A 22,910-nucleotide genomic window follows, 5' to 3' on the forward strand; every position below is an offset into this window, starting at 1 on the left:
TAACGAAATATTGTCATGTATATTTGTATGATAGAACTACATGTACTAGTCAACATGAATACAGTGCAGAATCTGAAGGCTATGAATAATGAAATATTGTCATGTACAAGTCTACAAATTGTGCAGTATAGAATCTGAGGTCTATGAATTATGAAATATTGTCAGATGTACAAGTCTACAAGTTGTGCAGTGCAGAACCTGAGGGCTATGAATAATGAAATATTGTCATGTACAAGTCTACAAGTTGTGCAGTGTAGAATCTGAGGTCTATGAATAATGAAATATTGTCAGATGTACAAGTCTACAAGTTGTGCAGTGTAGAATCCGAGGGTTATGAATAAATAAATGTTATTTACCAGACTTTCCCTTTTCTGCTACTGGTGGGCTCTTCAAAAATACTACACCTTTCTTTCTCTAGAAACAATGTTATGATGACTCACTACATATACTTACAACATTTTTTTTGTATTTTTTCATTGCAGCGGAGCCGCAGTTGGTGTTTGCTAACCGCAAGGATGTAAGGATAGTTGATACAGGTACAAGTCCGCCAAATGATACCGTTATCATCAATGGATTGGAAGACGCTGCAGCTTTAGACTTTTTTCATCAAGAGAGAATTGTGTTTTGGACAGACGTTAGTCTAGAAATGATTAAAAGAACATTCGTGAATGGATCACGCATTGTGCAGGATATTATCACCACAGGATTAGTTTCACCTGATGGTTTAGCTTGTGACTGGCTAGGCAAGAAAATTTACTGGACAGACTCAGAAACTAATAGAATTGAAGTTAGTAATTTAGATGGAACATCAAGAAAAGTTTTATTTTGGAATGATTTAGATCAACCCAGAGCCATTGCGTTGGATCCTCCATCGGGGTAAGTGTGGGTTTTATTCTCCTCTTTGGTATAAGCCTCAAGGTAGGGACCTTGTAGACCGGCCATCTTGAATGATGCATTATGGGAATTTATGCCAATTTATAAATAGTTGTGACATGCCATAACAGACAATCACAACTTGCCTCCATTGTCTTGCATTATTGTTACGTTTGCCATGAGATTGAACATGTGGAAGTATTGAGTTTGTGAGGATCAGTAAGGGTTAGTATAAAACCAAATTTTTATGCACTCACAAGTAATTGTTGTGTGTCTGTGGTATACATGTACATGTATCTTTGCTTCAGTCACCGTGCAAAGGGATAAATATCTGTGACGTTAAATACCCGTTGAACTTGGGTAGGTTGTACCTCCATATCACCCCAACAAAAACACCGTAATAGTATAAAATTTTGGTTTGGACTATAATGAATGTCAGATTTAGAGATGGGGAAATTATTTATTTAACTTTTGTGGTTTCTAAAGTATGAAATTGTATATTCATGTAAGTTGGTTATTTTCGCGTATTGTTCTATTAATACAATGTTCAGCCATGGTAACTGGGAAAAAGCCCATGTCGTCTCACAATTTTCATCGTGTGGTTACACCAATGTCCTCCTTTGATTTATCTTACATGTATATGTGTATAATTCCTGGGTAAGGACAGAGTCAGTAAGTGAAACAACTGTGTTGATACATTTGTTAATTTCTTTTCAGTCAAACTGAGATTCTGAGGTTTATATCCACTGATTAAACTAATCGCTGAAATTGTACTGGTGCCATAGTTTTTGTCCCTCATTTAATAATTTTCACAAGACCCTCTTAGAATCCTTGTAATTCAAACAGACACAAGCTCAAGGAAATAGTGTGGTAGAGCTCAACGTATATTAACAAAATGATTGGGGAAAACCCACCTGTAATTTTAAAGGCCCAGTTTGGAAAAGGGTTAAATATTAGGTGTGAAAAACAGTTGTTTAACAAAGATATAGAAAAAAGTTGGTCCAGAACAAAAGAATATTCCTATGTAATCATTATGGCTCTACTGATAAGATAATACTAATGTGAGAACCAGGGATTGAAACATTGGCCTTTAATTACAAAGGTCAAGTTCCAATTTACATGTAAGAGCAGAGCTATAGAAAAATTTGGTCCTGAACTTAAAAGTGATCCTATGTAATCATTATGGCTACGCTTATAAGATAACACTAAGTGAGAACCTGGGAATGAAAATTTGACCTTTACAGGCCAATGTTAGATTTGGAGTAAAACTGTGTGATAAATAGTTGTCCGACAGATCTATAGAAAAATGTGGTCCTGAACAAGAGAGTAATCCTGTATACTCATTATGGCTAGCTACGCTGATAGGATAACATGTGCTGTGAATCCCAGGCCTTTTGTAGGCAAGGCATGTCTGTAACTCTCATATGGCAAGTCATTATCAGACATATGGTATTATGGTACTTGTTTTATTGCCTATGTTACTGTGATAGCAGTGTTGTAGGGTTCTCTCAAGGTCACCACCTATGACTTGTGGGTTCCACCCTGTGATTTTGACAAAACACCAGAACTGTGTTTACATAACGATGTCTTCTGCCTTTATGTCAACTGATTGGGTGCTACCATTATTCTGTAGGGGTGGATTCCAACAACTGATACTTTGTGTATAACAACAATAACAAAACCCCATGTGGGTGCAACTGTTATTTTGTAAGGATGGGTTTAGCATGAAAAATACAGTGTTTGTAAAAATTATAAAAGGGGAGCTTAAGGCATGGGTTTTACCATTGATTTACAGGGTGGATTGGGTATGGGTGATACTGTGTGTGTAGCAATTCCAAACATCACCTGGATTATGCTATTGTTTTGTGTGGGTGGATTGAATATGAGTTAGTTTCTATGTGTAAAAATTACTAAAACCACATGGGTGATACCATTATTTTGCTTCCAAGGGTGACTTGAACATGAGCCACAGCTTATGGTAAAGTTCTATTACAATTATTTGCTGAACTGAAACATTCAAATTTTAAAATAAGGGATTTTTGTAACGTGTAGTCCAATAAAATGATGTATGCAACAACTAATAAATTGCACTGTTTATAGATTGAAATTTGAAGTTACATTATTTGAATTTGTAAGAATGTTAATCATTGGATTAATTGTACATTCAAGCTAGGGAGTCAGGTTTGCAATATATATTATTGTAGTCAAGCTAGGGAGTCAGGTTCCCTGTGGATATTTATTGTAGTCCAGCTAGGGAGTCAGGTTCCCAATAGATATTTATTGTAGTTAAGCTAGGGAGTTGCTGCTATACAATTGTATAGCAGATACGACCTTACTACAGTGATGCCACTTGATCTGTTAGTCTATGCTCGGTACATTTCAGGTATGCTATAAGTTCACTAACGTGTTTTTTAATTTGTGTGCATTTCACAGATTGATGTACTGGACGGACTGGGGAGAAACCCCAAAAATAGAAAGAGCGGGAATGAACGGAGAAGGTAGAATCAATATTGTGAATGACAATATTTATTGGCCAAATGGACTTACTATAGACTACCAGACTAAAAGAATTTACTGGGCTGATGCCAAACTTAATTTTATACATCATTCCAATTTTGATGGAAGTGATAGACAGTCGGTCCTTGAAGGCTCATTACCTCATCCATTTGCATTAACTCTGTACAGAGACACATTATTTTGGACTGACTGGCAGACCAGGTCCATTCACTCTTGTCATAAAATAACAGGTGAAAATAAAAAGAATATTCATGAAAGTATTTATTCGCCAATGGATATACACGTTTATTCTCCACTTCGGCAACCGTCAGGTAAGCGTTATTTGTAATTATATTAATTATTATTGTTAATTGAATTATTAATTATTTATATGTATATAGTTCAGTGTTCTTCCCCAAGAGTTTATAAGATGCTGCCCCAATCTGATTGAACTCTGATGTAGTGTATACAGCATGATTTCTCTATTTACCTCTGTTTCCTGCATTTATTGTTGTTTGTTCTTTTTGTTCTGTGAGTGAGCACCTTGTTCCTACATCTGACATAATACCATAGGAGTTCAAGTTCAAATCTCGTGCACTGGGTAACCCATTCAAGCAATGAGAGCATGTCATACATCAAAACAGGGTACAGTGTCACCGAACACTCTGTTTGAACGGAACGAGAGCACAAACAATGATGTTATTATTGTTTTGGTGGATTTGTTTGTTTACAACTTCAACTCTGAAGTGTGAACTGTTTGGTGTATTTTAATTGGCTATGCATACGTACAAGATTTGAACATGAACTGAAATCATCATATTGGTATTTGGTCAGATGTAGGAAGGAGGCACTCACTCGCAGAACAAAAGTGAAAATAAATAACTAGATAACGACAGAGGTAAATAAAGAAACCAAGCTCTTTTCACTACATCAGACTTTAATCAGATTGATGTAGCAAAATTAAAGAAACAAGAGATTAGCATGTTTTATTTATATGCAAATTAGATAACATTTGATGACAAAAATCCTGGGGAGAACACTTGGATGGCATTCCTTTATGTCACAAGTATTTTCTGACTGAATGGGGAAAATATTGGATGATAATAAAGTTATAACTGTACAAGCTCAGTTCATGGAAAAGTACGAGCTATTTTGAATGTAAAAATATGTAAGCAGTACAGAACTAATTATGTAAACACAGGATGTCATGATTTAGAAATACTTACCGTGAATCCTGTATTTTCTGTTTGAATGCAGACAATTGAGCTTGCTCACAGTATAATGTATGATATTGCAAAATTTTCTGTGTGGAAAATTACAATGGAAGTGTTGACATGAATAGTATTATGTGTTTAGAAATCGGTCTTCAGTTTGTTATTCTGTCTATACTTGCAAACCAATTATGTGAAAACAGATTTGGGCATGGTAATCGGAGGAAAGAGTTTCAGTGATTGTATCCTATGTTGCTGTTGGATGTCTGGAGTCATGAATTTCAATGAGATCTTTGTTGCTGCAACTAATATACTTTTGACTTGTCTTATTTTTGCACTTAGAGATTTATAGGATGGCTACAAGTTAGAACTGTGAATAACTGTTTATCTTTCAAGGTGACAACAATGTCACATATATTTCCCAAAAGTAGTAGGAACCACAAACACGCAACCATTATGGTTATTCTTATTTGTAACAAAGTTGAACTGTTTATAGACAGTAACATCAGATATTCAATTTGTCCATCTCTTGTTGCAAAAAAACCAAAACCCCAAAAAACCCAAGTCACTTGTTGATTTAGTCATAATGCACTTACTGAACTATATATAGTGACCAAACCCTCTATCAATATACACAAATTCACAATTTATTTAGGGTCAAGGTGAAGTGGTCCAGATGACAATATCTGTTCAATGGAATGCCATAGCAGTGCATGGGGTGGTAATTCTCTCTCCATAAAATGAAAAATTGTGCTAAAAAAACTGCTATATTTTATGCAAAAATGATAAGACAGCCACAAGAGCCAGTATTTTCCCTTCCCTGTCTTTCAATGACAGGTAAAGAAATAGTCCCTTATCACTGAGAACTTAAGTGAAGACATTCCAGAGAGAACACTGCATTGGCACAATATGAAAATCATATCAAAAACATTACATTTTTTGCAAAATCAAATCACTATCCAGGGCTTGAAATTAACAGTATTCCCATTCCCACAGACTACCAATTCTTGTCATGGGGCTACTATAATTTGCAGCTGGTAGCCCACTCAGGCTACCACTGATTATGTGATGAAAATGGAAGAGTTTTGGACATGAAAGTATTTTAATAATACACATATTTCCAATAGAGGAAATCTGTTTTCAGTTCAGGAATATGGGACTACAGGTCACAATACTTGGGCTACCAATTTCTGAAATTGGTAGCCCACTAGGAGTACCAAAGAAACAAGTTCATTTTGAGCCCTGACATCAAAACGGCCTCAATACACAAGATTCTCATCCTGTGTTCGGTTAATGATAGGTGTCACCTCTCCATCTTGTGAAAATGTTGTTCTTGAGAGAACATTTCATTGACATGATATCTTTTTTCTATAGGGCCAAGTCCATGTGGTCAAGACAATGGTGGTTGTTCACACTTATGTTTGATGTCACCAAATAAACCACGTTTTACATGTGCATGTCCTACTGGAGTTAGATTATTAGCAGATATGAAAACTTGTGCGGAAGGTAAGTGTTTCCATGTGCATCATGAATTATTGCTGTGAAAAAGTACAGATTTATAAAAGAAGGAACATTTTGTCATGTCATGCCCAGCATACTACATGGATGACTATATTGAATATTGCTGATTAAATGTGGAAAATAGCCAACCAGATAGAGAATACTGACCAAATATGGAATATGCTTGACTAAAGACACAATAAGGTTGACCAAATATGGGCTATGGCTGTCCAAATATGGAGTATGGTTGTCTAAATATAGATTGTGGCTTTCCAAATATGGAATAGGGCCAACCAAATATAGAATATCATACATATATATATCACTGCTTTGTGATGAGGCCTTAGTATTGTCAATGATGTAATCAAAAATGATATGTATTGTTCAAGTCAAAAGCTGTACAGGTTTATTTTAAGGTCAGTAGTCTTTCGAAACGATGTTAAATTTGTTATTTTTTCTTTGATATTTCAGGAGCGGAAGAAATTTTATTATTAGCCAGACGTATCGATTTGAGACGGATTTCACTTGACACTCCAGATTATACTGATGTAGTTTTACAGCTAGATGACATTAGGCATGCCATAGCCATAGATTATGATCCTGTAGAAGGCTATATTTATTGGACAGACGATGATGTGAGGGCTATTAGAAGAGCTTCCATGGATGGTACAGGTAAAGAAGTGTTTATTGTGTAAATTGTAAGCAACCATGGATGGTATTGGTACAGGTGAAGTCATATTTATTATGCAAATTGTAAGCAACCATGGATGGTATTGGTACAGGTGAAGTCATGTTTATTATGTAAATTGTAAGCAACCATGGATGGTATTGGTACAGGTGAAGTCATGTTTATTATGCAAATTGTAAGCAACCATGGATGGTATTGGTACAGGTGAAGTCATGTTCATTATGCAAATTGTAAGCAACCATGGATGGTATTGGTACAGGTGAAGTCATGTTTATTATGTAAATTGTAAGTAACCATGGATGGTATTGGTACAGGTGAAGTCATATTTATTATGCAAATTGTAAGCACCCATGGATGGCTCAGGTGACTTATAATATGCAAATTGTAAAATTTCCATCGATAGCCCATTGTCATATATTTATATATTTTGAAATGTATCCATGTGTGCAAGTCTTAGCAACCATCTTATCAATTGTATGTTTTGGTTTCTAGGAGGAGAGTACATCGTGACAACAGAGGTACAGAATCCGGATGGTTTGGCTGTGGATTGGGTCAGTAGGAATTTATACTGGACTGATACCGGAACTGATAGGATAGAAGTGGCAAGACTCAATGGAACATCACGGAAAATCTTGATCTCAGAAGACTTAGATGAACCACGGGCAATAGCGTTGGATCCATCAAGGGGGTATGTATAATTCTAGAGTGGGTAAAGAGGAATACCACTCCAGGAATTACAGACATTTTCATGAACAATGGGTTCTGGAGTTGTTTCAAGATTTTACATCACCTGCATTTATTCATGACTCATGTAGTTAATAAGTGCCTATTCCCTTCAGTGTAAAACATTTCTCATGAATATTCATTGTTCAACCATGAATAATGATTTCTGTTGACTCCCATGATGCAATGGCCCATAGCAAAGATACCCTATAAAGGCACAAGATCAACTGAATGTTTCTCTGAAATTGCAAGTAATTGTAGGTGCTTTAAAATCATGAAATGACTCTCTAGAACCCATAGTTTCTGAAAATGCCTTTATTTCCTGGAATGGTGTTCCCCCTTGAATACTTGGAGCTGTAGCATTGGATGTATAGATGTAGCATTGATATCAGAGATTGGGAAGTTGGAATCATTTCGGATGACTACGGAAGACATGTGAGGTGAAATGTTAGCGTCCATTAGGATAGTCTCTGCTGCTAGTAGTTTCCATCTTGACTACACTTTCTGATATTAATTAAGAACAATTTTCATCGGTATGCCACATTTCTTGATGTATTTTGTTTTGTTGTGTTTCGTTGACAGCCAAATGTACTAGAACTTGATGTGTTTTGTTGATAGCTAAATGTACTAGAACTTGATGTGTTTTGTTGACAGCCAAATGTACTAGAACTTGATGTGTTTTGTTGACAGCTAAATGTACTAGAACTTGATGTGTTTTGTTGACAGCCAAATGTACTAGAACTTGATGTGTTTTGTTGACAGCTAAATGTACTAGAACTTGATGTGTTTTGTTGACAGCCAAATGTACTAGAACTTGACGTATTTTTATTGTGTTTTGTTGACAGCTAAATGTACTAGAACTTGATGTATTTTGTTGTTTTGTTGACAGCTACATGTACTGGACAGACTGGGGACTGAAACCTAAAATAGAGAAAGCAGCACTAGATGGTACAGACAGAGTTATACTTATTGACAGTGATCTTGGTTGGCCAAATGGAATTGCTTTGGATTTCAAGGAAGGTAAAATCTACTGGGGAGATGCCAAGACTGACAAGATTGAAATGGCTGACATGAATGGTGATGACAGACATGTACTGGTGTCTGATAGTCTTCCTCATATCTTTGGATTCACTTTACTTGGTAAGAGGACTTTTATGAACATTTGTGTAATGGGGAGTGAGAAAGGGAATGTGTATGTGTATGTGTGAGTATGCGTATATGAATGTATGCATGTGAGGGTATAAGTGTGTGTGTGTGTGTGTGTGTGTGTGTGTGTGTGTGTGTGTGTGTGTGTGTGTGTGTGTGTGTGTGTGTGTGTGTGTGTGCATGCCTGCATGTATTGTATTGTGTATTCTTCAACCATCACATTTTTTAGTCCACATATATAAAGTGAAATAGAAAGAAGTCAGTAGAATGTGTCTTAGCCCCTGACAGTTTGCTTGTCTGTATCTGTGTGTGTGTGTGTGTGTGTATGTGTTTATATGTGTGTGTGTGTCTGTGTCTGTGTCTGTGTCTGTGTCTGTGTCTGTGTCTGTCTTGCTGGCCGGCTTGCTGTCTCTAAGTGTCTGTCTCTCCGTCTGTATGTGTCTGTGTTTGTGTCTACGTGCCAGTCTAAACTATGTTGGAAGCGCAATATTTAAGTGGATTTGTGTATTTGTTATAAAAAAAACTGCCATAAGAATCAAGACTTGTTGCAGACAAGAAACTTGACATTTGTTTGTCACATTCAGGTGAATACATCTATTGGACTGACTGGCAGAGAAGATCTATAGAAAGGGTGAATAAACACAGTTGGCAGGAAAGAGAAGTCATTATTGACCAATTACCAGATTTGATGGGATTGAAAGCTATCAATGTCAAAACCATACAAGGTAAGATTTGTTATAAAATAGGTGAAGTTATGGGTGTTCCAGGGAATAATCATTTTAGATAGGGCTAGAGTGTTGTGTACTGTAGTTGAATGCTATTAATGTCAAAACAATACAAGGTACCATTTTGTACAAAATGTGTACTGACACTATAAGCTAGTTCAATCCTTGTTGCTTCCATGTACCTGGCTGAAGTCTTGTAGCAAGAGTTGAACCACCATTGTGACCGCGGGTAGCCCAGCTTTATACATAGATCACTGATATGATTGATAGAGGGCGCTATATGAAAGATGTAACAATGTAGATGTAGTGACTGCAAGCATTGTATTCATTTCATAAAGGTGAAAAGTGAAATATGCTTTATTATAATAACTATGCTAGTGGTGGTACGTGTACTACTGTATGGAAATTCAGGCACTATATCTTAGGTGATTGCATTACAGTGCAAATGTTACTCAGTGGGTTAATCTGTAAGGTACACCGTGGTGGGGCACCCTCACTAATCGCCCAGCCCCTTTCTTTGCTGTTGAGGGCTAAGTGACACTACATATCATATAGTCTACTCGTATATGTGTGTATACCAAATTCAGACACTCACAAGTGTCATAATTATTATTACTTACAGGTACAAATCCATGTGCTGATTCTAATGGTGGGTGCAGTCATCTGTGTCTGTATCGACCCAGTGGTGTTATCTGTGCGTGTCCTATTGGTTTGGAACTCATACAAGATCAGAAGACCTGTATTGTACCTGAAGCTTTTCTCTTATTTTCAAAACGAGATGACATTCGACGCATTTCACTGGAGACCAATAATAAAGATGTTGTGATACCATTGAACGGTGTAGAGGAAGCCACGGCGTTAGACTTTGATATTAATGATAACAGAATATACTGGTCTGATGTCAGTGTCAAGGTAAGAGATAGCCAAATGAAGAATACAGAATCTTTGCAAAGGACAACTAGCAGCCTAAAAGTATGGTTCTACTCAAGAAATTCTCGTATGTGTTCCTCATTAGGCCTTCATTGAGTTGTTTGTTCTATCTAATGATTATGGGTTTTCCCTATGCCTCTACAGAGTAGAAGGTTCAACACAAATTATTTACTGGGTTCTACCCTGGGCTTTTTAGAGTAGTAGGTTCCACCCAATTGTTTACAGGGTTCTACCGTGGGCTTTTTAGAGTAGTGAGTTCCACCCAGTTATTTACAGGGTTCTACCCTGGGCTTTTTAGAGTAGTGGGTTCCACCCAATTGTTTACAGGGTTCTACCGTGGGCTTTTTAGAGTAGTGAGTTCCACCCAGTTATTTACAGGGTTCTACCCTGGGCTTTTTAGAGTAGTGGGTTCCACCCAGTTATTTACTGGGTTCTACCCTGGGCTTTTTAGAGTAGTGGGTTCCACCCAGTTATTTACAGGGTTCTACCCTGGGCTTTTTTTAGAGTAGTTGGTTCCACCCAGTTATTTACAGGGTTCTACCCTGGGCTTTTTAGAGTAGTGAGTTCCACCCAGTTATTTACTGGGTTCTCCTCTAGTCTTTATGGAAATAGCTACTTCCACTCAAGGATATCTGAAAGATGCAAGGACTTGGCCCATGGAGTGGCACTATGAGTATTTCCAAGTCAGTGGAAGTCAGTCCACATGACATCGACAGTGCATTTGTGAAAGGGTTGTACATGTAGTTTGATGTCTTTTACTTCAAAGATCATACCATTTATGTTAAGGATAACGTCTGTCATTTTAACAGAGAATGCTACTTTTACATAACAATGCACAATCGCCACTACATGGCAAGTGTTTCACTGAAACTTGTTACAAAGTACTAACATGATGTTTATAATTCTTTCCTCACAGGCAATAAGTCGTGCATTTATGAACGGCAGCGCACTGGAGCTTGTGATAGAGTTCGGGTTGGAATATCCAGAAGGTATGGCAGTGGATTGGGTAGCACATAACATCTATTGGGCAGATACTGGTACTAATAGGATTGAAATAGCTAGACTTGATGGTTCAGCTAGAAGAGTCCTACTATGGCAGGATATAGACAACCCTAGAGCCTTGGCTTTGGACCCAACAGAAGGGTATGTAAATATTTAAGTTTGTTTTGCACAACTTGTGTTTTTTTTTTGTACAAACAAATACTCCATGGTAGAGATAGGATTATTACACCAGTTTGGATAAGGAGTAGAATTTAGGTATGAAAAACAGTTGTTTGGCAGAGCTAGTTACATCCCTATTTTAAGTAAATATTATATACATGGTTCACACCTATTTAGATAACCTATTTATCTGTAATTATTACGCATGTAATGGAGGCTTTGATTTACTAAGACAGACACAAACTAGAACTGTTGTTGCAAAGTGTTGATACAACAGTGTTAAGCTATTTAATGGATGTTGGTTTAATTATAGTCTCAGTAGGGCAGTTCTCTGAAAGCTAGTTCCGTAAACTTGCAGTGTACTGTTTTGGGACTGCCAATGTTTTACACTGTCTTGATCACTATCGCCAACTTGTGTAATCTACCACATTGAACAATCATGGTTTTAGTGTGTGTCTGTCTTAGTAAACTGGAGCCTTGATTACCAGAGGCATACAAAGAGTTTCCTGGTAAAAGCAAGTTAATGTTTGTGGTGATTTTTTTTTTGGCATGAACAATTTTTCAATTTAAAATGATTGCGAGCCAGCCTACAAATGTTTACCATACTCCATTATGATACGATTTACCTCTGTTTTTTCTACAGCTACATGTATTGGAGTGACTGGGGTGACCGACCTAAGATTGAAAAAGCCAACATGGATGGTAGCGACAGGAAGATCTTTGTACAAAACGTGGGCCGTACAAATGGACTAACAATTGACTATACAGAAAGACGTATGTACTGGACAGATCTAGATACTAATATGATTGAATCAGCTGATTTGTTAGGTGAGGGTCGTCGACCTGTCATTGCAGAGAATCTACCCAAGCCATTTGGATTGACCCAGTATCAGGATTATATATACTGGACAGATTGGAACACAAAGAGTATAGAGAGAGCTAATAAAACCAGCGGTGAAAACAGGACACGGATACAAGGACAGTTGGATTATGTCATGGATATCCTGGTATTCCATGCATCAAGGCAGTCAGGTATGAGTATTGAAAAACATCCTACCAAACCTGAGTAATTATAGCATTTCAATTCTCGGTACCTGAAATGGAATTTTAACACCTAGGCGCATCATAAAAATAACGAACATTCGATTTCTTGGTCGACACCATAACTTCTGCTCCATACGTTTCACACAGGCACGCATGAGAGTAGTTGACTTTCTTGTTCTATTTTGGACCCTCTAGCATGAAGTAAATGCAGGTACCAAGAATTGTAAGATTTAGGATTAAATATCAAGACAGAGTGACTATAGCGATTCAATCGGGTAGCACAATGTTTTTATGCGTCGCACAACATACTTTGTTGTGAATTACACAAACAGAATACACACCACCGATGGTAAGCACGCGCATGAAATGTTACATTTTATGTCACTGTGAACACAACCGTTTCCTGTTTGAATCTTCCTTGTTTCATTTGTCTGTAAGGTATGCCATGACGGGGTGCCCTCAAACATCGGCCAACACCTAACCTGTGAGAGGAGGCCGGTGAGGGCAAAACGTCACGACGTATATTACAGTTTATTGTTTCATCTGACAGTGATGTTGATTTGTGTTCACAGTGAGATAAAATGTATCATTTTATATGCTTGTGCACTATCAGTGTCTGTGTTTTGTTGTCACTAGAAATATGCACCAAATCAAAATGATGATGTCACTAGAAATATGCAAATCAAAATGATGTCACTAGAAATATGCAAATCAAAATGATATCACTAGAAATATGCAAATCAAAATGATGTCACTAGAAATATGCACTAAATCAAAAGATGATGTCCCTAGAAATATGCAAATCAAAATGATGATGTCACTAGAAGTATGCAAATCAAAATGATGACACTATATTGTGTATAGATTGCTGTGTCCATGGAAACAGGGTTTTGAACTCTTCATTGTCTCAGATTTTATGTTTTTCTATATGGACATTATTTTATATTACAGGAAAGAATCCATGTGCTACGGCCAATGGGGACTGTCAGTATTTATGCTTTGCTGACCCTGAGGGCAATATACATGGTAACAGAAGATACCACTGTGCTTGTCCTACTCACTATACCCTGAATGCTGACAACAAGACCTGTACAGGTAAGCACTTTCTATACAAAGTTAGGGGTGCCTGAGGTGGATTTTGAAATGATTCTTGGATGCCAAGATTTTGAATCTGTATTAAGCTAGGAGTGCTTCAATTATGATTCTGTACTAAGTTAGTTTGAATTAAACAGGTTATCTTTGTTGAAGGGTTGTGTGTGAGGGAACCAGGGAACAATAGAAAACAATGACATTTGTTGCCTTGTTTGTTATTTGTTTGCTATGAGGGCACTAATAGACGTCTATTACCCCTTGGGCTGTTTATGCAACAACTGTCTCCGAGAAGCCAAGGGAAATAGTTGCTACATAATAGCACGAAGGAAAATATGACGTCTTCTAGTATCCGAATAAGGCCTGGCTATTAGTATTTTATAACACATCACATTCCTGGGTATATAATCTTCCAGAGTTACTGGAATTCACCTGTAGGACTCCCATACTACTAGAATAGTACCCTAGGGAATATAGAAAACGAATATTGCCATCTGTATGCAAATTGAGGTCACTGTGGGCCACTCATCATACCATGTGATATAATATAAGCCAATCACTGAAGGCAGTATGAAAACATGTTATAAAATGATATTGTTGTATCATGTGATCAACACATTCTTTTGCTTTGTTCTTTTAAACAGCTCCAGAAAATTTCCTTCTGTTCAGTCAACGGAATGTGCTGAGTAGAATGACTGTGGGCATGGATGACAGCCCGGATATTGTCCTCCCAATCCACGGATTACGGAACGTCAAAGCCATCGACTATGACTACCAAAATAAAAGAGTTTACTGGGTTGAAGGCAAAACAAAGACAGTCAAGCGTTCCTATGATAATGGTGCAGAGGTAGGTCAGAGGTCATAGCCCAAATTTCTAGGTCAGAGGTCACCATGTAAAATGCTAGGTCAGAGGTCACCACCAGCAAGTTTGGTGTAAATCATGTATATTTCTGCTCTGAAACTAGTTTTGTTAGAGCAGTCTTAGTTATTGGCCATTTTTCGTAGTATGGAACCCCATGACACGTACGTGACAATTGGACGACTGCCGTATGAAATGTTTTGTAACCCACATGCAAGTTTCTTTCTTGAGTGTATGTAAGTTTAAAACATTCCATACAATTGATGTTATCAAAGTCAGTCATGGTACAATACTGTTTGTATGTTTCATGCAAACATTTTGTAACTACATCGTTTATCTGTTATGTGTTCTGTAGCCTGAAACGTTCCTTAGCAACCCAGGAGACGATCCATCGATTCATCCATATGACATCGCAATAGATGAATTTAGTGGTCATTTGTACTGGACGTGTGCACAGAAGAACGTTATTAACGTCACCAGATTAGTGGATATGGTATCAGTGGGAGCTGTAGTCAAAAGTGACAATGAAAAACCAAGATCTATTGTCTTGAATGCAGAAAAGGGGTAAGAAACATTTTTGATCGATTTTTGATTGATATTGTGCTGTAAAATATTGCTGTAACAGCAATACTATGAAATAGTTGACTGCTGTCCCTTCCAGCCAAGTCAAGTGCCGGCCCAATATTGCTGTAAACCTGTTTATCTTTCCACGTCTGGTTGAATGAAGTTCAAGCAAAGCACTCATAAAACTGTTGTCCCTTCAGCCTTCTCAAGTGCCAAGCACCAGACCAGTGTTGCCATGAAATAATTGACTGCTGGCCCTTCCAGCCAAGTCATGTGTCAGCCCAATGTAGCTATAAAACCATTTGTCTTTCTCTGTATGGTCAAATGAAGCCCCAGCACAGCACTGTCATAAAACTGTTATCCCTTCCAGTCTACTCAAGTGCCAAGCCCCAGCCTAGTGTTGTCATAAAACTTTAGACTGTTGTCCTTTCCAGCCAAGTCAAGCACCAGCCCAGAGTGCCATAGAACAGTTGACTGTTATCTTTCTGAAGACAACACTGCCATAAGAAGCAGACATACTTGATTTGTCATAAGACATTAACAGACAAACTTTTATAAGAACTATGTACAATCAATACAGAAAATTGAGTATAATATTGCAAATAGGAGGCATAAGCTCAACTCACACATAAAGAAATGGGGAAGTTATCTAAAGCACATTGTCCAAGACCCAGCATTAAGTAGGGAATAGAAAACTAAGTTTGAATTTCAGTAAAGAAATCATTTTGTGTTTTATCCAGTTACTGTAAAACTGTATGCACTGTATTTATATCTGTTGAGAACCAGTGATATGCAAATTAGGAGGTAAAACACAGACTTAAGACACTGTTTTCATACCAAAGCATGTATGAACCTATGTACAATCCAAGGAAAAGTGGTGCAGCTTATCAGTACTTTTATGTCTCCGTTGTCAACTTATTAATCTTTGTGATATTCTATTTCTAGTTACATGTATTGGACCAATATGGTGGAGAATCCTCACATAGAGAGAGCTGCTATGGATGGTGGTGATAAAACTGTAATTATTGGTACCGGATTAGGCCAACCTGGATCACTTGCCATTGATCAACAGAGTAATAAGATATTCTGGACTGATATCTCACTTAGTAGGATTGAAAGTTCTGATCTCAATGGTAAGTACACTTGTGAAAATACAACTACATTGAACACGGCCACAGAGAAGACTGCAAACACTCGTACTAACACTCAAGTATACACCATGCATGGACTCGCATGTCATGGAGTTCTGTCATGTCATATTATTGAGTTTCTGTATTTATCGTTTTGATCCGCAAAACTGTGTAAACGGTGTATAGTCATAAACACACTTGTACACTTTACCAGGCTAAATCAAAGAAATTGTGTATCTTTTAAATGAACACATAACACATCATTGGGTTGTCGGTGGCTGAGTGGTTAAACCACTTGCCTCTTACCACTCAGGGTTTGAATCCATTCAGGGTGTGATTAAATTTACCACCCTGTAAGTAAGAAGTGTGGCGTTCAGTTTGACTCTTACAAACAATGCAGGTTTTTCAATTTCTTCCTGCATTAACCTGAAACTTCCTCCTGTTATTGGGCAATGCCTGTTTGATGGTTTATTAATATTTTTTTTTTAAAAATTGCACAGTTGTAAATTTCCATATACTTATAATTTGCAGGTGGTAATCGAATGGTTTTAGTGGAGACATCTTTGTTGCAACCACAAGGCTTGACAGTTTACGGTGGTCATCTTTACTGGATTGACAAAGCTCAGATGATGATTGAGAAAGTTGAGAAGATCACTGGAGGTGGCAGAGAAAAAATATTAGGACGTGTTAATCAACTCAGTGACATACATGCTGTCACCAACAAAACATTAGCTATCGGTAAGTTGATATCTAAAAATGTAAAAAAAAAAAAAAGTTGACAAAATGTGACCTAGCAGCAATTTGAAATAAAAAAAAACGTAGGAAGATGACAAAATTAGCTAATGAAATTTTGACCTCAGCGTTGTTGAGAACATTGACATAAATTTTACGGTCAGTTAAGTTAAACATTATCTATCATATAAGTCTGATAATACAATGGATTTTTTGCCATGGTTTGGGAGCAGACTGGAGGAAATCTGGTAAAATGTATAAAAATATATATATGTTCTACCTCAATTGTTGTTAGGGAACCCAGTAAAGTGACTAGGAAATATAGTACGTACTTTCCATCTGTTACCCCCCCCCCCCCCCCCCAAAAAAAAAAAAAAAACCAACAACAAAAAAACAAAAAACAAAAACAAAAACAACAAAAAACAACAACAAAAAAAAACAAAAAAAAAACAACACTATCCAACATTTGATTACTGAAACTCAAGAGTTTAGGACAATAATCTGTTTAACACTGCATTATCTGTGTTGTCCTTTATACCGTAGTTAACTGTGTTAGCGCCCTCTCTCGAGCAAGTTTGAAATAGCAAGTTTTAGGGTTTGTCGGTGACTGAGTGCTTAAATCACGTGCCTCTTACCACCGTGGTCGGAGTTCGAACCCATTCAGGGTTTGATTAAATTTACCACACGGTAAGTAAGAAGAGTGTCGTTCAGTTTGACTCTACCGAACAGTGCAGGTTTACCCCTGGTACTCAGGTTTCCTCCTGCATAAACACTGAACCCATGAGGAGTGGCCCTCACCGGACTTATTAGGAGACAAGTGTTTCTAAACTTAAAGAAGTATCCGGTATAATTATTGTTATATTTGATGTGTACTAATTTCATGTTTGTTGTCGTCTTTTAGAAAACCATCCATGTTCAGTAAATAATGGAGGCTGTTCACATATTTGTTACATCAGAGAAGGCAAGGCCAGGTGTTCATGTCCTGTCAAGTATGTTTTATTGGATGACATGACTTGTGGAGGTAAGTAGGCAAAAAAAAATCACCATATATTAGGGTACACCAGGTGTTCGTGTTTAGTCCAGGTGTTCACGTGTTGATATACCAGGTGTTCACATGTTGGTGTCTGCACCAGGTGGTCACATGTTGGTGGCTGTACCAGGTGGTCACATTTTGGTGTCTGTATCAGGTGGTCACATATTGGTGTCTGTACCAGGTGGTCACATGTTGGTGTCTGCACCAGGTGTTCACATGTTGGTGTCTGTACCAGGTGTACACACGTTGGTGTCTGTACCAGGTGCTCACATGTTTGTGTCTGTACCAGATGGTCACATGTTGGTGTCTGTTCCAGGTGTACACATGTTGGTGTCTGTACCAGGTGGTCACATGTTGGTGTCTGTAGCAGGTGGTCACATGTTGGTGGCTGTACCAGATGCACACATGTTGGTGTCTGTACCAGGTGGTCACTTGTTCGTGTCTGTACCAGGTGTTTATGTCCTGACAATTACATTTTATAAAATGAAGTAGGCTACAAAATTCACAACACATTAAGAGTTTCTCAGATTTTCACCATCTTGTATTATAATTTGTCAGGAAGCCTAAGTGAATTACCATATAAATTTTACCTACTTACCACTTTTGACAAAACACAGGCCAATCTTTAACCAACAATAAGTGCCTTTAACTCCTGGTGCACATGTGAATTAATCAAGGTAGTCACATGCCCTCAATATGGTGACTCACTAAAACTTTTGTTTTCTACAATTGTTATGTTACAGACCCTCCAACCTGCTCTCCTGATCAGTTCACCTGTAAATCTGGAGGGGTTGACTGTATTCCATCAACATGGCGCTGTGATAAAGTGCCGGAATGTGATGATAACAGTGATGAACAGGATTGTCGTAAGTATTTGGTTATTTAATCTCTCTTAGATTGTAAACCTGGAAATTTTCGTCAAAGACAAATTGTCGCTTATTTTCATGTGAAAAAAAAAATGCAAAAGTGCGTAGTAACTAAAATGCCTTCTTGTATATGAACACAATGCACAGTCTGATAGTTAAAATAGTCTTTGAGAACTAGTTAAGGACTGAAAAATTGCAAAATTTTGTAGTAGTGAAAATAACTAGGTTTACAATATATATCTTCTGTATATCTTTGTAAACATCCTTTTCTCGGTGTACATTTGTAGATTTAAACACAAATATGCATAATGATATGTAAATTTGACACAAATTAATCTCATCTCAATAACTTGGGGCCCACATATAACTACTATGTGTTAAATTAACACCCCCCCCCCCCCATGAGCTATTTCGTTCACAATTTTCTTTCGATTTCCACTTGTCTAACAGACTACCACCTTACAAATTTGGTAATCTAGATACAATGTTTAGTAGTCTATGTGTCCTGCGCTACTGCTAATTTGGTACTCTAGATATGTTTAGTAGTCTGTGTACCATGGACTACTGCTAAATTCAAGCCCTGTAATAGGGAACTTGCAAACCCTCCATGTTGAATGTTGCATCATGGGAAATGTGATAATAAATGCTAATGAATTGGTATTGTAAACAATACTGTTACATTGTTTGCAACCACGAATGATGAATTCATAGTACCCTGACCATTGTTGGAGGTTTATTTTATTGGTAGCTCCAGATTAGGTATTACAATAACCACAGATAATCCCATAGTCCTTTGTGTCTGAGCATGCTCAGTCTGGATTGCAAGTTCCCTATTATGTATCTAATTTTTGTGTCCTTCATTGTTCTTTCAGCATCTTGTTCAAGTGAACAATTTCGTTGTAATAATGAACATTGTATCCATAAATTACAACGCTGTGATGGACAATACGACTGTGAAGATGAGTCGGATGAAATGTATTGTAAAGGTAATGATGTTAATATTGAACACTTTTGACTAAATAGCATATTACTCACTGGGAACATACTCTGACATTTAACTTGCAAATCAGCCATCTTGAATTGAGGGAATAACATTGTCCAACTTGCAAACTCATTTTGAGTGGTGCACTATGGGAACATAGTCCAACAAGGAACTTGCAAATCGGCCATTAGCATTATGGGAAGAAGTGCAGCAAGGAACTTGAGTGGTGCATTGTGAGAGTGCAGCCGAACATGAACCACCATCTTGAATGGTGTGATATGGGAAATTTGATATCATTCCATATGTAAATAGTCAATCACCGGTGTAACCCATCTTGTCATTTTGTTTATATGATTATACTGAATTTTGTAGTATTGGTTACCCATATACCCATGCAAGAGGGTTGTCCGTGTGATCACCCCAGATGTCATACTACCATAATGTCAACCAAGCTGTGTAAATGGGCATCTGGTAGGACAGAGGTTGTTATATGAAGGGGTGTAAACATGTATGATTAGTGGAAGAATGGATTGTAATACTTCCCAAGGAATAGGGGGTTGTTTTGCTATAGGTCTGTTCCAAGGATAGTAATTGTAGAACGCTTGGAGCATGGTTTCAGTTCATGGAATTTGCTTCATAAATGTTTTGTCAGCTTTATTTCAACGTTGGAAAAATTGTATTATGATCTTTGTTTTGTTTTGCAGCTCCCTGTAGAGAAACTCAGTTTACATGTGCCAATAATGATTGTTTAGATAATAAAAAAGATGCAGAGTGTGATGGTACCGAAGATTGCCTTGATGGAAGTGATGAAGCCAACTGTGGTAAGTCATGCCCTTATGACAGGTTTGACTGTATGTATGTATGTATGTATGTATGTATGTATGTATGTATGTGTGTGTGTGTGTGTGTGTGTGTGTGTGTGTGTGTGTGTGTGTGTGTGTGTGTGTGTGTGTGTGTGTGTATGTATGTATGTATGTATGTATGTGTGCATGCGTATGTATGTATGTATGTATGTATGTATGTATGTATGTATGTATGTATGTATGTGTGCAATGCAATTGAACAAATATATATATATATATATATATATATAGTGTCTGATGATCGCAATATGCGTGAAACTCCGAGTTACACCCAAGAAAGAGTTCCAGTACTACCAAAACTATTACGCTCTGCCACTGCGGTATAGAGCACTGTCTTATAGCAGATTGATACTCACCGAGTTATATATATATATATATATATATATATATATATATATATATATATGCATTGTTGTGTGTATGTCTGTGTGTATGTGTTTGTGTAATACTATATTTTTCTATGAGGATGAGGTGAGGAAAGTGCATGTGTTTTCATGTGTGTATGCACATACTTTGTGAACTTGTGTGTGTTTGTATGGGCATGTATATGTGTGTGTCTGTGTGTGTGTGTGTGTGTGTGTGTGTGTACATATGTGTAATGGGTTTCATACATGCTATAGTGACAACTCTTAATGTTGACTTGTTTCAGTAGGAAACTCCAATGCACAACATAATGGCAGTACAGTACAGAGTGCAAGTAGTATGCATTCATTGATTGGTGCTGTGGTTGGTTTCATCTTTGTAATCATCGTAATAGCAGTAACCATGTGGTGGTGGCGACGCTACAAAATGCAGCCAGACCAGATGTGTGACAATGAATTTGTCATGTTGAATAACCACCAGAATAACTATACGGCTATGATTGGTGTCGGCCCTCAACAAACAACTCCTCCAAGATCTGTATCAGGTGAGGTGTACTCGCATAATTTACGTTCTCTGACATTGTGTTCCTCTAGGGTGATTTATACAAGAGAGTTAAGGGGGGTTCCTCAATGGTGGTTTTCGCTAGAGAGTTATGGGTTCCTCTAGGGTGATTTACACAGAGTTCAGGGGTTCCTCAAGGGTGATTTACATAAGAGAGTTGAGGGGTTGGAAAACATTGCAAAAAGTGACATCTGTTGCTATAGTGATAATGATAATATTGATACAATATTCATGTATGCTTTCTAATCAAAGGGAACACCCCAAAGCGGTTTTCAGGGGCCACAAGAGATCAAAACCTCAGTGGTACTTGTGTGAAATATTTTACACAAGTTGGTGCAGTGTACCAATAAGACATGTTTCTTTAGTACTGCACAGGCAGTTGGTAGAACAAAATACAAATGTATGATGACTTGTCTGAGAATTTCTAATAGCAATTAAATATTTATATCTGTATAGGGGTATTTTAAATCATATAATGCTCTCATCAGATCCATCTACAAATGTACAAGGTTCCTAAAAGTGATTGAATATCGTTGTGTATTCAAAAATTGTGTACTGCCCTCACCAGTCGAGCTGCAATGTGGTGTGTTGAATGTGAACGTATGAGATATGTAATAACTATTTATTATCATTGTCTGTTTACAGGTGTATCAAAATCTTGTAATGTTCTCATTAAGTCTACCAACAATACATGTGTTTCTGTAAACACGGTGCCAGCAAACAGTGGAACTCAACTCTACGACAGAAACCATGTGACTGGAGCATCATCCAGTAGTAGTGCAACGGGGAGTCATTATCCAAAAGAAACACTCAATCCACCTCCAAGTCCAGCAACTGATAGGTCGCAATATACTGCAGAATTGTATTATCCAGCTCATAGTCCTCATACATCAAGATCATACAGGTAAATTAATAGACTATTCAATGTGGATATGTAGAATTAGAATACTCTGTCCATATATGGTAATCAAATCATATGCTCAGCCCATATAAGGTAGCAAATTTTATGCCTAGCCCATATATGGTAATCGAATATGCTCAACCCATATATGGTAAGTAACATGTGATTCTCAATTTATACATGGTAACAAATTTTATATCCAACAAGTATGTGACAATCGTGTCATGCTTAACCTAAATATGGTAACAAATGTTATGCTCAGACCATGTATGATAATCAAGTATGCTTAAACCATATATGGTAACAAATTTCATACCTATATTTGGTAATGAATGCTCTGGCCTTAATTTCATTACTTCTTTATGATTGGCTATCAAATGTATGCTCAGCCCATATAAGGTAATAGAATAGCATTTTCAACCCATATATAGCAATAATGCAAATGTCAATATTTCATGGACATGATTAAT

General features: G+C 37.3%; 1 protein-coding gene across 1 annotated transcript in view; it reads left to right on the forward strand.

The window, feature by feature from the left end:
- The window catches only part of LOC144448712 (low-density lipoprotein receptor-related protein 6-like), a 32,270-nt gene that overhangs the window by 8,683 nt on the left and 677 nt on the right, over positions 1–22,910 (forward strand). The window contains exons 2-22 of the mRNA XM_078139010.1: positions 483–876; positions 3,307–3,701; positions 5,955–6,086; positions 6,552–6,752; positions 7,261–7,456; positions 8,381–8,631; positions 9,222–9,362; positions 9,985–10,274; positions 11,209–11,435; positions 12,097–12,485; positions 13,449–13,592; positions 14,231–14,433; positions 14,801–15,009; positions 15,955–16,142; positions 16,671–16,877; positions 17,773–17,892; positions 18,648–18,770; positions 19,643–19,756; positions 20,457–20,573; positions 21,268–21,522; positions 22,185–22,443. Coding sequence (XP_077995136.1) covers positions 483–876; positions 3,307–3,701; positions 5,955–6,086; positions 6,552–6,752; positions 7,261–7,456; positions 8,381–8,631; positions 9,222–9,362; positions 9,985–10,274; positions 11,209–11,435; positions 12,097–12,485; positions 13,449–13,592; positions 14,231–14,433; positions 14,801–15,009; positions 15,955–16,142; positions 16,671–16,877; positions 17,773–17,892; positions 18,648–18,770; positions 19,643–19,756; positions 20,457–20,573; positions 21,268–21,522; positions 22,185–22,443 — 4,555 coding nt within the window. The remainder of the gene's footprint in view (positions 1–482; positions 877–3,306; positions 3,702–5,954; positions 6,087–6,551; positions 6,753–7,260; positions 7,457–8,380; positions 8,632–9,221; positions 9,363–9,984; positions 10,275–11,208; positions 11,436–12,096; positions 12,486–13,448; positions 13,593–14,230; positions 14,434–14,800; positions 15,010–15,954; positions 16,143–16,670; positions 16,878–17,772; positions 17,893–18,647; positions 18,771–19,642; positions 19,757–20,456; positions 20,574–21,267; positions 21,523–22,184; positions 22,444–22,910) is intronic.

This window comes from Glandiceps talaboti, chromosome 17 (assembly GCF_964340395.1).
Source record: "Glandiceps talaboti chromosome 17, keGlaTala1.1, whole genome shotgun sequence".
NCBI classification, from domain to species: Eukaryota; Metazoa; Hemichordata; class Enteropneusta; family Spengelidae; genus Glandiceps; species Glandiceps talaboti.